Source organism: Atta colombica, unplaced genomic scaffold (genome assembly GCF_001594045.1).
Source record: "Atta colombica isolate Treedump-2 unplaced genomic scaffold, Acol1.0 scaffold229, whole genome shotgun sequence".
Taxonomy (NCBI): Eukaryota; Metazoa; Arthropoda; class Insecta; order Hymenoptera; family Formicidae; genus Atta; species Atta colombica.
The window spans coordinates 98231-115050 of NW_017259326.1; the positions used below are offsets into that span (position 1 = coordinate 98231).

At 34.6% G+C, this 16820-nt stretch overlaps 1 protein-coding gene across 3 annotated transcripts in view; it reads left to right on the top strand.

The window, feature by feature from the left end:
* The window catches only part of LOC108688368 (amyloid beta A4 precursor protein-binding family B member 1-interacting protein-like), a 130689-nt gene that overhangs the window by 98213 nt on the left and 15656 nt on the right, over positions 1–16820 (top strand). For all 3 annotated transcript variants that reach the window (XM_018194605.1, XM_018194607.1, XM_018194606.1), the window contains one exon: positions 8349–8448. In XM_018194605.1, coding sequence (XP_018050094.1) covers positions 8349–8448 — 100 coding nt within the window. The remainder of the gene's footprint in view (positions 1–8348; positions 8449–16820) is intronic.

Below are 16820 nucleotides of genomic sequence, written 5' to 3' on the forward strand. Positions count from 1 at the left end.
CCGAATCAGTGATTTCTCCATGTATTTACACATTCCTAGAAAGGAAAATGTTAGAGATAATGGATAGAAATAGAAAAATGTTGTTCTATGAAAAGATTATCAAGCATTAAAAGGAAGGAATTATTATAAATAATAATTAGATAGTCTTATAAAGTGAAGATCAAGAATAAAAATTTAAATGACACGATTCATTTCGAAGATAGAAATATCTTAACGTAGTTATGTTAATAACTTTTTCATTTAATTTATATTATATATACGTTTATATTTCTTACAATGAAATTTAATTAGTTCGCCGATGTTCTGTATATGTTTTCGAAACTAATCCTTTAATCATTGCGAAATAACATAGCCCTTGTTGACTGCAATGCGTATGAACAAGTTAACTGGCCATACGAATGCGGATATTAACGAATTATTTTGATTGGGACTCGTTGGAATCTCTGCTGGTACCCACGTAACTATAAGGGAAGTGAATAGTACGGTTAAGTCTTGACGAGCATCGGAGAGATGGAGGCTAGATCGATCTAATTTGCCGAACTGGCAGGATGTTCCCTATTCTCTCACAAGGATCGCACGGTGATAAGCGGCGAACTTAAAAGGAACGCTTCTTCCGGACCGTAATTTCCCGTGAATTTAATGTTAGGGTGGTCGATTAGAATTGTATAGAATCAGACGATTGATCAGTCTGATTTTCGATGCTTATTGAACTAAAGAACGGTTGCTTAGCAATTCTATAATTCACAGTCTGATGAAGAAAACTGTAAAATAAAAAAGATTATAATTTCGAATTCAATCCAGCTATCGTAATAAAATAAGAGATTAAATTGAAGGACACTTGATTGAAGGACACTTGATGAGATAAACTTCATCAATAAAAACGATACATTTTTAATGATAATAAATTTTTTAAAATTTTGTCTTTTCATCGTACTAATTCAATTCGTTATTTGTTTAAATCACGAGTACAAATTTCAAATAATTGAAGTCGTTTTTACTGTAATCACACTCAATGAAAGAAATTTGTTCTCGTCTTTCAGCAGAAGGACGATCATTTCTTTTTCTTTTTTCCACACATAAATGACCTCGAAATTTCTGCTAATGCTTATTTCCCGACGAGTGCCTTGGAGAAGATGACACCGCTATACATTACGCGAGTATTGTTCGCGATGCTTGTCGAGATTTCACGCTCGTCTGGGCGCACGGCCACGCGCGCTGAAAAGCGCCGTGAGTAACGTCTTATCTTCAAGGAGGCGCGATGACATCGTTCGTGCACGTGCATGTCTCTAGTACATCGTGCATTGTGCAAGACGATTGGTTTTCTCTGTCAATACTCGTGTATGTGCGTGCATATGTGTGCACGTCGTTATACAGGACGATTCGTTTCATCACGTCGGATTTCTTGAACTTGAACTTTTAACCCAAACTTAATAAAAAATCTAAAGAAAGAATAGACTTGAAATCTTATTATGGTAAACGAGCTAAAGACAACGCGATATAATATAAAAAGGTAATCTTTTTTCTCAATTATTTTTTAATTTTATGATAGATTAAGTTTAGAATTGCTCGTAAACGAGCTGAACTGATTTTTTAATCTTGATTCTAATACAAAAATTTTTGAAGAATTTTTGAAAATTTATCAAGTGGCTTTGAGATGTCCTGTATACGTGAACGCACCGTACCGGATATGCAAACACGTGATGGAAGGTAGCACGTGAGTATATTGTCGCGACGCATATTTATCTTTCAACGTATCTTGCAGTCGGTCGACGTCCCTTAGACATAACGAATATTTCTCTGACGAAGAACGACGTTCGCCATCACGATTTCCTGGATTATGAGGACATTCAAACTGACCACGGCTTCTGAGGCAAAGTTATTATATGTATTTCACACAAGTTACTATTAGGCAATAGTTAACGTCGTAAAGTATGAGAGATTAAATATTTTGCGCATATTTGCAATTTTTTAAATGTAAGTAGTTTAATTCTTTAAACCAAAGAATTTGTACGAAATTTGTATTATTAAATAATTATAAATTAAATATCCAATATCATAGAAATTACAAACGCTATCGAAAGGTTCCTTCATTCGAATCGCAGGCACGAGAAATTATTTATTATATTTCAATTTATTAAAAGAAATAATAATAAAGTTTCTCCTTGAGATATTTCAATCTTGATACGGGAAAAATCAGAGCTACATTTAGCATTAAAGGCGTGAGGAAGATACACGTGACCTCGGTTTCGAATCGGACTCGTTTTTCTCGTTGCTTGCAAAACGAAAAATATGTCAGTCCCATAGGGAGCACAAACGGCCTCGGCAACGGGTCTATAATTACCCTTTCCCTTTGCATCCTCTGCTTCTACCACGTTTCTGGGATTTCTAGACCAGAATACGCGCGTTCCCAGCCACTTTGCAAAATTGCGCGCGGAGTCGTGAACTTCGCAACCCCCGCAAACTTTTCAACTAAGCAAATTTTAACTTCATTCAAAGACTTGAAAGTTTAAAGTTTAAAGACGATTTTATATTGTGTTGATTTCATTAAACTTGTCAATGAAGTTGTACGATTTGCTCTGCTAAATGTCCGCGAGGCGAATGATATTTTTCGACGTGGAAGAATCGGATAGCGATGTTGACGAACGATACGAGAGGGTGCATCTCTATGAACAGATTTATCGAACACGTGTGGGTGCCTGTCGCATGGATAGTCCATACAATGCGGCACTTGAACATTGCGGTTATTCTTCTGAAGTCAAACCTTGATGTATTGCTAGAGAGACAATAAAATTGTTTTATAAAAAAGTAAAAAGGAGAATAAAACAAGAAAGTAAATAAAATTTTATTAGGATATATACGACATAATAGTTTTAACAGATTTATATCGTTATACCATTTAATAAAGTATAGATATGATATATTAATGCGAGATTATATTGATGTGTATATTATTAATCGTATCGATTAATAATATCGCATCTGAATGACCGTCGAATCGCTTCACTCGACGTGCCATCATTCTTTTCAACCCCAGCCAGTCAGGGGTTAACTTGAAATCCCTTTTTGTAACGCGATTGCTCCAGGGGTGCGAATGCACGCAATCGTAGTTGCAAACAGGGCGATCAGGTTATTCACCGATGCGCCAGGATAAAATAACATACGAGATACACGCTTACAAAAAAAACCTTTGTTATTAATAAAGCATAGAATTGCAGGTATTTTTATAGTGCAAAAGTTAACTTATTATCTCATAATTTTTTAAAAAATTGTTTAATATTAATACAGTTTTAAAGTATAAATTAGCAACTATAAAAAGTTTCTTTTGTAAAACTGCTCTTTATATTTAAAAACTGCTCTTGTTATTTAATTTATTACTAATATCATGAATGGACGAATTAATAATTCATACTGATTTAATTCTCTAAAATAATACGATTTAAACTGTTTGAACGCTATTATAAATTATCGATAAAATTAGGAAACAGTATTAATAATATTTTCATTATATTAACAGTTTAAGAAATTCAAAAGTTATATTATTCGAAGTAATATGATTATTATTTCGTTTTTTTAAAATTCGACAAATCGGAAGTAACCTTACTCTCATCGAAAGTTTCACAATGTAAGAATGTTTTCGAAGAACTTTCGCACAATTTCAGAGCTTCCAAGAGCTCTTCTCAACTTGATTAAGAAAAAATTGTTATCTTGGACAAAAGAATAGTAAAGGATACTTTAGTGTTCTGACTAGAACGATACGCAGGAAGGAAGGCGTTGCGTCCGATGTTCCTGCAGGAACCGACGGAATCGATAGACGCGCAAGCGCTTCTCGTGCCAGGAATCAAGAGAACCAGGAAGAGAGAGAGAGAGAGAGAGAGAGAGAGAGAGAGAGAGAGAGAGAGAGAGAGAGAGAAGCAGTGAGGTCCTCGGCACCGTCCTCTATGCGGCGGAGGGAATCGAGAGGGTGAGTGGGACGTGGACCGACCAGCCTTCACGTTGAATCCCTCGCGGATCAGCATCCAGTGCTCGTATCACAACGACAGCCGCGATATCGCGTCCGTCCGCGTGTTTTCAGCCGTCCATTCCCTTCAGCCCGTGCGTTGCGATCTAATTAATCTTACAGCAGCAACTGCATGCAGTAATAGTAGTGGCTGACAATGTATAGCTTAAATTGTAGCTCGAAGACGGTTTTTTCACAGAACTCTCATTAATTTATTTAGAGAAATAATACTTCTTGTAATTCGATTCAGACATCTAGATATTTTTATGCAGCGGAGAAAATCTATTATAAACAGATACACGAAAGCGATAAAATCGTAGTGAGAAAAATAATGTCGCTATTACAAAATTAAAAAAATAATTAGACACTTGAATCAGTTCCTTTTTTTTTAAAGAAAAAAATCGCAAACAGTGCGGTGTTATTGTCTTTAATTTCTTGATAGTTTAGGTAATTCATTATAATAATGCCGTTATCTTATTACGCTTGGAAATGTCAAACTGATTTAAAGTGCTGAAAGAGAATTACGTGATGGATCGTTTGGCGTCTCGATTCGTCTAAAATCAAAATGTATCCAATAGTAATAATAAACGAAGCCGTCCACGTGTGTGGCATCGATGAAACCGCGCGAGATGGGAGTCAAGTGATCTTTCGCGAAGTTTGAGGAAATAATCGCGCTTCTGTCACTTGCCAAATGGACAGGTTATTTCGATGGAAGAGTCACAAGGCGCAGGACGATGTGAGTACACACGGAAACATACGACCTACTCATGTCTCACGGCATTTACATTTGACTATGCAAACCGTGTGCGGCAATAAAAATCCCAAAGGAGTCTGGTTGAAGTTTTACGATGTCCCATTCTCACCTATTCCTGTTGAATAATATCTACTGCGATAAACTGAAGAATCAATGCTTAAAAATAATATTTAAAGTATTCGAAAAATATCTTAATCTCTTCCATGTGATTTTCTTTTGTGTTCTTTGTGGAATTTTTTGTTATTTAGTGAAATTTTTAAATTATATTGTACATTGTTAATCTTTTTTCATTTTTTATGATAATTATAACGCTATGTGCATTTCATATAACATTTTTATATCAGAAAACTGTAATTTTACTGCTATTATAATACATTTAAAAGATAAAAAAAGTAATTTGAACTTCCGAACAAATATAAAAATGAAAAAGGCTAATGAGAATTGACACAGTAATTAGTATATGCAAATTTCATTAAATAAATATAATTCTTATTAAAAAATTTCACAACATTAAGCGAATACAGTTATATATTTTGGCTCGCGCTTTTAGTTATCTTCAATAACGAATGAAACCAATATATATTGTCAATCTGCTATTATTCTGTACTGAAAAAAAAAGATTGGTTGCTGCAACAATTTAGGTAAAATATGGCATTTTTATATGGCTGCAGTAATCAGTTTTTGGTTGTAACAGCAAATTTTTAGTTGCGTTAGCCTATCTGCAATGTCAATATATGATTTCGATAGGCTAACTAAAAATTTGCTGTTACAACCAAAAACTGATTATTGCAATCATATAAAAATGCCATATTTTACTATCTAAATTATTACAGCAACCAATCTTTTCTTTCAGTGTATCTTTTATAATAACAGAATTAACACTGCATTCATTTCCTTCGCTAATGAATGACCAAAGAGTGAGCCAAATTATTCAATTATAGTGTCCGCTTAATGCTATAATTATTCATTAAGAATTATATTCATTTAATGAAATTTGCGCATTTATTACCTTCCATTGCTGTTATTAGTTCTTTTCACTTTTATATTTGAATGATACATTTATATTCATAAAATTTTATCTACGTCGGAAGAAGATTGGATTAAAGGTCGATGAAAGATTAAAATAAAAAGATAAAATGTTCCATTTAAATACTACCGAGCTCTTGTATGGAGCTTGGGGTTTAATGCAAGCACGCTGATAGTACAGAATACGTGAATACGCATGAAACGAAACACGGACGTAACGTCCGCGTCCGCGGGTTTCGCGTTACAGGAAGAGCCGGCATTATCCGTGCGGATCTAATTGTTGCGTCGGTTGGCCGAATGATAGTTAACGGGTCGTTCACCACACCCACACCGAGCTCATCGCCGATATAGTATGAATATCAGATAGGAAGTATTCAGCGAACACAGGCGGTACATGAATACAATTAAAAGTTTGACAGCTCGAAAAATATTACGGTGAAGATAGCAATATAATTTTCTTAAGAAAAAACTCATCAAAAAATTGGTATATAATAAGTAAATATTTTTTTTTGTGATTATTTTATAATTGTCTCTCATAAAGAAAGCTTTATGAAATTTATATTAGAATATATCAATAACAAACAACTGATTAATAATTCCGGGAAAATTTTCCCGGAAACTCTCTCACCTTTTCCCTCCTCTCTCTTTCTCTTTCTATTAATATATCTCGCTAAATATTTATAAATTACGTCAAATACAATGCCGTTGCAAAATACCGTAGTTGATGTATAGCACTGCGCTTGTAATTTGTAATAATATAATATAATGAAAATCTCTGTGGTTGCACATTAAAACAAATATTCAGCGCAATGCATTAACACACATATATACATCCACAAACACACGAAACTTCAGGGATATCTATACCTAGACGAACTCTCGGATTGCTAACTATAATTTCGCAACGCTCAGAGAACAATGCGTACTTGTGCATTCATGCTTCTATCGTCGCTGTTTATAAATCTTTCTAGACAATTTACGACGCGCCAGTTTCCTTTTGACAAGGTAGTCGTGCGGTCTATTTACATTGTATCGAGCTACCTAGTTCGCGCATTAAACTTCAGTGACCCAGTAATGACCACCAGGTCGTTCACCATAACCCGTACCTCTCTAAGATTATCGATGCATGCTAGTCAGGTTGCCTATCTAAAAGTACGCGCGCGCGCGCGCACGATTATAGAAGGTACATTATCCGTTGGCGCTATCCTCAGAAGCTGAGGAGCACAACGCTCTTCTCCTCTCGTCGCTGGTATGATTTTATCGCGCAAAATATAAGCAGAGGCTGCTAATCAATTTCGTATCACCGACTTAACGATAATACAAAGGCTGCTTATTTTTATTTTTGCGGAAGTTGCTGTTAAAAATAAAATTTCTGCCTCTAATAAGAGTCACTCCTAATAATAAAAGTATAAGAAGATTATAAGATCTAAAGTAGAACATTTTTTTGTGACATTATTTTGAAAATAAACACTGTTCTTTTATTATTAAAACAACGAAATATTTTTAATAGATGCTTAAATCAAAATTGTCGAAAAGATGTATAATCAATCAAAAGATGTATAATATAATCAATTTAATTAATTTTTTAAAATCATTTTTTAGAAAATTCATTGCAAAAAGATTATAGTGAAATCATTAACAATTTATGTTGCCAGTTTTTTTAAAATTTAATTAACACGATTGATGAGGACTAATTTTGAAGTAGATTACGTTACAGAATCACTTTTTTTTTCTCGATTAATATTTTGGTAATCTATAATCGGAATGTCACGGATATATTTTTCATTGAAAAATGTTCTCTGTAATGTTTGATATTGATACAAAATGGATTGCGAGTATTTTTTTTCACAATTAATGGAACTCAACTATTTTATTTTATTTTATAAGAGAACAGAAAAAGTCGCACGTGCCGCAAAGCCTCTTTGTAAGTGCAAGTGACTTAATGCTTTCGACTGTACAAATCTCATCCGCAATCGGGGATTGGAAACGTAAAAGGATTTCCAACGGATTACGGATTGAGGTGGATTTCTAAGACGAGAAAGGTCGAAGAAATACCAAGGTTATTTTCTGGCGTGGATTCGATTTGAATATCATCTTTTCCCGCTACGCCATGACACCACATTTTTCGTGATTGGTAACTCAGACATTCAAGAATATATTCGCGTGGTGCTACATTTATGAATTGCATACGTTATTATTACATTTATGAATTTATACGTTAAAGGATATCAAAATCTGTTAACTCCTTCTTTCTCAAAATTGATTGTAATAAAAGAGGAGATATATTTTTCTAAAAGTTTTCTTATGTACTTACGATTTACTAAAATCGATAAAATTATTGTAATATTATTGTTTCAATGATAATTTATTGTTCAATATTTGTATAGTTTTAATAAAATCTTAATAGACAAACTGAGACTAGAAATGAAACTTTTAATCTTCTTCATCAACTAGTCTCTTTAAAAGGGCAGAAGAGCAGTCATTGCCCTTATTTGCTTAACACGTTGTGGCAACACACATTCCTCGATGCAATGGGAAAGCTAATGGTATTTGCTATCTTTCGTGTTGCAGGGTCTTGACAATGTGAGCTCGGCAACTCTCAGGCCCTTTAACTCGGACATCAACACACCGAGGATCGACAGCTACAGGTTCTCCATGGCGAATCTCGAAGGTAAGTTCGCGTACCATTCGCTCGGATTTATTGATCCCGCTTTCTGGAAAAGTCACTCGATCTGTCGGCGATCTCCACACGTGCCAGATTCGAAATGAATCTCCGAGTGTGTGGGGCGAAAGTCGCTTTGAACGACGTGTGTCGACCACTCGAGCTGTCCAACCTGATGACTTCTCTCCAATTTTTCGTCGTTTTTTTTCTCTCTATGCTTCATTTTCTTCGCTCCGTCAAGTAGAAATGATGAAAGCTCATTGACGTTCCCTCTCAATCGATTGACAGCTCCTTTCGCTCCCATCTCATCGTCCTGGATATTTCCGCGTGTTCTAGTTATTTTATCATTTGTTTCTTCTCGATTTCGCGAAGGAAGCGTTCGTCTCCCGTGGTGCGTGAATTTTTCAGACGCTTCCTGGCTCTCTCTTCTGCGCGGCCCCTACGCGGATTTCGCTCCGAGGAGACATTAATCGTGCGACAAAGATCGATCGGCGAAATGGCTAACGAGACGCGATACATATCTTCCTGTCGTAAAAATTTATTTCGGCCATTTATTTTCGGTTTAGGCTACCTATACTGGTTCGCCTTTGCCGCCTCTTGATCGATTGATTGCTACTTTCTCAAGCGGTATGAAATTAATTAAATAAAGCGGTCGACTTTGATCGTTCGTGTAATCCAATATGTTCCTTTCTAGTTCCGATAATAACACTCACTTAATTACTTGTTTGGAAAATCGTTTGAGTTTACACGAACTGTGTTTTTCCTAATATCTTTTATATCGCGTATTATATCGCGATATTAAAAAAAAGTGTAAAAGATATATGTACGAGTATATATGTACTTTTATTTGATTTTTATTTTAGATATATTTATGAATATTCTTTTCTTTTGCGTCTCATAGTATTCTACGAATATTACCCTCTCATTATACACGCCGTTGCAGTCACGATTCTCCCTCTCGATTTCTGTTCTCATACCTCACCCTCGCCCACGCGTGCACGTACAAGTACAACTGCGCGAAACGCGATTATAAGCGGAGGAACAGGCGGACTCGCGCCGGAAGATTCTCGAAAGGCTGTGCGTGCATAGCCACAAAGATCTTTCTTCATCTCTCTGTCGTTGCTGCTGCCTGCAAGCTCTCAACTTGCTCGATGCAGAACCTGGGGGCGGACAATCGATACGATGATATATTGTTGTTGCACGATGCAAAGATCAAGAGTTATATATAATGCGGCGGATTTATCGCAGAGATGGGATTATTATTTTTGCCTCCTCGTTTAATGATTCATCTGGGAACCTTGGACCTCTAAGCGAGACACATACGGCCTTATTATTTCACACATCGCATTGCAGAGATCAGCTGTTCTCAGCTTTAAAAATCTAGGAATTTTAATGTTATGTTTGGTACTATTATATATCTAGATTATTAATACAATATAAAATTTAATTAACTTGTATATCTGTATTTCTCCGGATCAGTCATTTCGTAAAGATTTTTAAAATCTGCTGTAAAATAAAAACTTATTTTGTGTTAGTATAAAGTTATAAATATTAAAATGTATTTGCTGAAAAATATCTTGAATATGGATAGATAAAAATTGCAGTTTTACATTAAGATTTCAAAAGCATGCGAAACATTCTCGTTTCCTCCAGAAACATGCCTCTCAATTTGAGAACTACTGATCGTGCGATCGGTAGATCGGTAAAGCGCGATGAAACAAACTCCACCTTAAACCATCGGAATTTTCGTTACGGTATTTTCAGATCGTGATGCTCAGGTTTCGCGATGCGTGAAAAATCCCGAGACGTGCATTCAATTACGACCACGCGGCTTGCTGCACGTGGAATACTTAATCGATCATCTCCCGCATTAAAATAGCACGCCAGACGGGCGTCACTTCAATTCTCGCTGCGAATTTACAACATCTTTCCTATTTTCACGACTCGTTCGCTCTTCTGGTATTCTATAGATAAGGCATTGATGTATACATGACTCGTTATTAATATTTCAAGGTCTCTTCTATGTATATAAAATATTCGCATTCGATTTCATTCAAATACTTTATATACTTTCCGAGAAAATCTATTTTATATAAAGTGTCCAAATCTGACGATAAATAATTTAAAGACAGATTTTTTGTAACATTTTAAGATGAAAAGTTTAATACGAAAATGTCGAGGCTATGATAGTTTTCAAATAGAAAGATTAAATTACGAATGATAGGACTGAATTTGTGCTGAATTTTGTTATTATTATATCAAAAGCATAAAATTCGAGAAAACATCTTTACACTAATCATCTTGCCATTCCTGAGTGCGTGAGATTCTAGCCCTTATTTGCAAACTCTTCTCATTTGAAAACTATATCCATAGCCACGACATTGTGTTGTGTATGATTTCAGCTATTAGTTTATCTCTTATTGCATTATTGTCTTATTTTGGTTTTGTTACTAGTAGGCTTTGTAACGCCTAACCATTGCAAGCTACTATTGTCTATTGCATTTATGTTTATGTTAACTATAGCCTGTATCATACTTTATGTCTATTACTCTGTTAACATGTAGTCTTTTGCAATAAACTAAATTAAATTAAATTAAATTTTTGTATTAGACTTTTCTTAAAATGTTACAAAGGATATCTTTAAAATATTTATTGTCAGTTTTAGGACACCCTGTATATTAAACATTCTATCAATCCATAATGAATTGAACAGGTGTGTCATACAGATTTCAAATATGAGTCGCTCATATCGTCGCTGTTCTTTATGGTCTCCATCGCCGACAGAGCTTTCGCAAGCTCGAGATGGAGCTCTTCTGCTCCATCTTGCCATCGTTAAACGATATTGCAAGCTTGTGCATCTTGAGTGAGCAATACCAAGTCTAGACAGTCGGATCCACCGGCAATATTCTCTCGCAAGAGTCATCCTTAAATCACGGTGAATCGACGCGAAGTCACGCGCGCGCGATAAAGCGTCCGTAAAGCGCAACATTACGATTACGGTAGCACCGTAGTGGCAAATCGAGGAAGACGATCGTAAAGCATCGTTGAAATCATAACGACCGTTCGTTCGTAATAGAAAATTGAAGGATCTATCGTAAAGTAATTGTCGTACAGTTGTACGGAAACTCTGTTAAATTAGTGTTGAAACAAATTTTCTCATCTTCTTAAATCCGAGAGAATTTTTCTTTAAATTCGAGCTTAATTGGGAAGTTTCAGTGATGATTTCATTGGCGATGAATACGTCTATGCCATCCGACACCATCCGACTATATTAAATCGCTTTAATTCCAAGATGAAAATTTTTAATTCCGATTATTACGAAGATATGTGCATTTAGTTGGCACGAACGTCGTGACTATCGCTTCGCGAAGCTGCACGCGATAATCACGACGAAAAAGAACAACTACGTAACGTCGTTAAATTAGTAGTAATGCGTGCGTTAGTGTAATTGGATCTTAATCTATTTACGAGAGTAAATTTTGACCGTTGTTACAGAGAGAATATCAATAAGACGTCGGGCGCCGACCAGTGGTACGAATCGTCGACAAAGTGAACGACGCCGTATCGGGAAACGAGACGGGAATGTTTAATGCGTTGCGGCCATTCATGGTTCCTTTTCGCTGATTTTACCTCGGGTACAGTCCGTGGTTTTATTACTTGCGCACGTTTCAACGTTTCCTCTCTCGCATCGTATAAAACTGTGGTGCATTTCTCAGCCACGCTATATGAACTGCTACCCATAGCAGTTCGTACTTTTTAACCCGTCTCTAAAAATTCAATTTGCAACGTTTATTAATATCTGAAAATGATTGTTTCGAAATTCGTTGCGAGATTTCACCGGTTTTTTTTTCATTGAATATCTGCTGCAGGCTTTAATTTGTATCTCTTTCGTTATTAATTAATTAATTGAATGAATATAGACGATATATTTCCCAGATTTTCGAACAATGCTCGGTAACTTGAATATAAACGCGACAAGTAATCTATTCTTGCGGAGACTTAATTATCCGTTAATTGCGCTAATTTATGCGGCTTGCTACGCGGAATATTTAATTATTTATGAGGCTGGCCGAGAGTATCAATGGTCACAATACGACGAGCGTATCACCAAAAGAAAGAAAGAATGAAAATAGAGAAAAATCAGAATAAAATAGGAATAGGAAACGGCTATTTTGAATTATGCGAAGATAATGAGATAGTAGTCCTTGATTGTAAGAGGTAAAATGTGTTGATTAAATTAGTTAATTAATTAATTCATAAAAATCTCTTGTTCATCGCTACGTTTTTCTACCCTATCTTTTTATGTATTATACGTATTGTCATCATAAAATATTTTATAATTATGTTCGGTATTATGTCTACCGAATACCGATAACAAAATTAATAAAGCAGTGGATTTTAATTCAACTCTCTTTCTTTTTTAAGAATGTAAAGGAGTGAGCTTCCTTGCAATTTTCTTCGTCGTCTATGGCTCGGCATCTGAAATTCATGCTGAAATTATACATCTCTAATAAGCAGCTTCACCTACAAGCTAACCATTTTGTTCCCTCGATTATTCCTCGAAGATTCACGATTCTGTCTCGATGCTCCGTAATTTTATGCGTCGTTTGCGATCGCCATTGAAACGTATTGCTGTTTTATCTCTCACAACAGTCTCGGACATAACCGGATGTTATTTTAACGGTTCCTGCCGATTTGCAGGAATTCGTATATAGGATAAAAGCGTTTGTTATCGTTAACGAGATCAATGGCGATGGTCGCATCAATCTTTCTTACTAGCTCATAAATCATCATATCAGACTGTCAAACGTCTCCTTTCATTCGAGCGTAGGGCAACGCGATAATAATTCTCGTCGATTAAACGCAATATTGCCAAAGATGTTTGAAGAAATCAATTTTTAAATATAATTCTTTTTATTGTTTGCTATTTCTTTATAGAATTTTTATATACACTTCATTTACAATATAAAAAAATTAATATTGTTATAAATTTTAATGAGGATTTTAATGAGGATAAGTATTATATATCTATTAATGAATTTAACACAAATGATTCGATAATTTTGTGTAAATACAATTCTAAAATTAAATAAATTTTATACTTCTTGTTTTGAGCGATGATAACATATCCTAAAATTATTTATACAAAAGCATTTCTTACGCCAGTAGAAAATATATGTGATTAGAAAATATATTGATATATAATGAGAAGCGCACACACATATAAACAAATTACAAATAATTTCATAAGATCCAGAGCGGATATTATGAAAATTATGGGCGAGTAAGAGAATGTCATTGCCTCGTTTGACATTTCTACTAATGTCCCCATTTAATGTCATTTCTCTTTAAGCCACCCCCGCATCATCCGCTTCCTTATGCAGCTCACTGAATATTCACCGAGACTTCTCGTCTTTTCTCCTTCCCTTTCTTTCCTTCTCGTTTCCTTTGTGTGACGCCTTGATTACTTCACCGTGCTACTTCTTCCGCTATTCTCGTTGAGAGACATTTAGGTATCCGTAGATATCACCTGAATCTTGTCTTAAGAATGTGTTAATTCGGTGTAATACTCAGAACGAAGATTTATATTTAGAAATATGAACGGTTTGCTTTTAATTAAAGATCAACTAAGAAATAGAAAGAACGGAATTATTCACAATTATTCATGTGAGACTTGATTTAGGATTCAAAAGAAAAAAGAAAAAAGAAGATTTGCCTCTTTGCCTCTTAGTATTCTTTCTTTTTTAAGCTATAAAACAATTTCGTGAATTGAGAATATACTGATATAATAATAAATATCATTTATATCAATAATATATAGATTATGTCAAATCAAGTGAAATGCTCAAATAAGATTTTATAGAACAATGAATTCAAAAAGAATTACTTAGTTCCGAATATACCAAAACTTGAAGAAAATTATCGCCTTCTATTGCTTTCGTAATTCATAAACTTGGCTCACACACAGTATATAGTTTTCTCCTCTTATAAATTCTCAATGAAAAAGCAGTACCTCTTTCACCATTTCTTATCTAATCCGACGTTAGTTACGCTTGTCAAAATTTTATTAAGCGAGAAAATGCAGTCTCACCGGCGTCGATTTCTTCGGGACTGCGAATATTACGACGGTGTTTCGTCTCTTCCATTCGAAATCTACATTTCAATTTGATGCCCTTCATTTGAGTCTCACTGTAGCTCAAGTTGTCACGATGGCTTCTCCTCGAATGCTCGTGAATTCACTTGAATTCACTCTTCGTTTCGGTGCCGTGTATTTGCCGCATTCACAGTAATGGGAAGGATTCCCTTTCAACGTTTTACTGTATAAGGAATTGTCTCTTCTAATCCGAGAACGCCCTTTTGTTTGAGAATTGAGACAGACAATTGAGGAAACAGCAAGACGACGTAACTTACGACAAACATTTATTCCAAAATATTAGGTATGGGAAAAAGTTCGTGGCGTTTTTCCCATTAGATGGCATTAAAAAAACGTCACGAACTTTTTCCCACCTAATACTTCGAGGACCGAGAATTATATTATGAAAATAATAAAATATATTCATGTTTTTTAATCTAATAATCTAATGTAAGAACAAAAAACGAAAATGCATTTTATATAGATATTTCTGTTTAATATCTCTACTACTTTCTTTTCATCGAGAGAGCAGAGTAATAATATATTATGAAAAATGCCTACAGTAGATTAGTTCACTATTGCGACAGACCAAACGACTGCCATTACAGCTTGCAGTTGCACGATTGTGCATTTCTAATGATTGCAATATACTTGTGTATATACAACTGTGCCTTCAGCTGCACACACACACACACACACACACACACACACACACACACACACACACACACACACACACACACACACACACACACATATAGATTGTTAAATGTCAAATAATAATTTAACAAATGTGCTGCCGCGCGACGTGCAGCTGAAGGCACAGTTGTATGTACACAAGTATATATATATATATTTATTTTGTTTATTTTGTTTCTCCTCTTATTAGTGATTCGATACACTCTGGTAACAATTTGTATAATAATTTGAGAATTCGTGATATTCTTATTGAAATTAAATCATTCATTTTATAGCAATTATTGACATTTTCAGTGTTATTTTATCTTTCCGTATGTATCGATATGCGCGTTACTTGATCTTAAGTTTGCGTTTCAAGATTTTGAATTTTTCGTTGTTATAAATAATAAAAAAATTAAAATTTGACAGTCTTTAATCCATAATATTAAATAAATTAATGGAAATTAATTAATAAACTCTAAGAAATTAATTAATAAGTTAAGTGAGATAAGTTTTTGATTAAAGGATTTTTGACACCTATTAATATTTTTTTTAATAATATTGTAAGCAACTATGGGTTAAAGATGCAAATGGTTCCATTACCATAATTCTTTCATGTTTAACTGACGATTTCGGCGCATCCATGTGTGTTCCGACAAAACTTGACACGCAACGAAGGGTGCATCTGTCGAATCGAAGCCAAGGCACGTCATGAAGGGCGAGGTTCATTAGTTAATTAAACAAAGCTCGTTTGGACACGCGATCGTAGTTCGACCTTGAGTTCCCTCTCTTTATCTTTCCTTTTATTATTTTTTTTCAGGGTTGGCGAAGACTAATGTTTTTTTTAAGAATAAAAACATCGCATTTCTTTTTAAAGCTTGTTGTTAATGCTTGAAACATGCTTTAAACAATATTATAAAATACGTATTTAAAATTTATTAAGAACATAGATTAAACATGCTTTAAAATATGTTTAAATATGATTTTTATCAATCTTGTTTTTTTATATCTTTCATTTTTTTTATTCCTCTTTGTGTCGCAGAAATTTTTGTTCCTCTTTCAAACATAGAAATATTGTCGTTTTCTGATATTCGTTCTGCTAATTTTAAGTGACAAAATAAAAACAAAAATCAAACTTGGAATGAAATTGAACTTAAAAAAAGACTCATAAAACTGCATGAAGTGTTTTGTGATCAGTCATGTCAGATTTGCAAATGGAAATGCAATGTATATATTTTTATAATTTTATTTTGTTTATGCAATGTGCAATAAAGTTGCATTAAAGGCTAATACAGATAAATAGATAATAGTGGAATCCACGGGACAAATGGGATTGCTTTTATAGAGTCACAAATATTTCTAGCAAAACGCTATTGAACCATCATCGACATTGGCGGAAATCAATCTGCCCATCGGTATGAGGTCGAGTAAATTGCTGCGGTAATTACGACACGCGAGGTCCATTGCGAGTGTCGTCCGTTTCGTGCAACGTATCAACTGCCAATTAGGAGTAAACGGGAATCTCACCTCAGGCGTTTTACAAAAAAAAAAAAAAAAAAAAAAAAAAAAA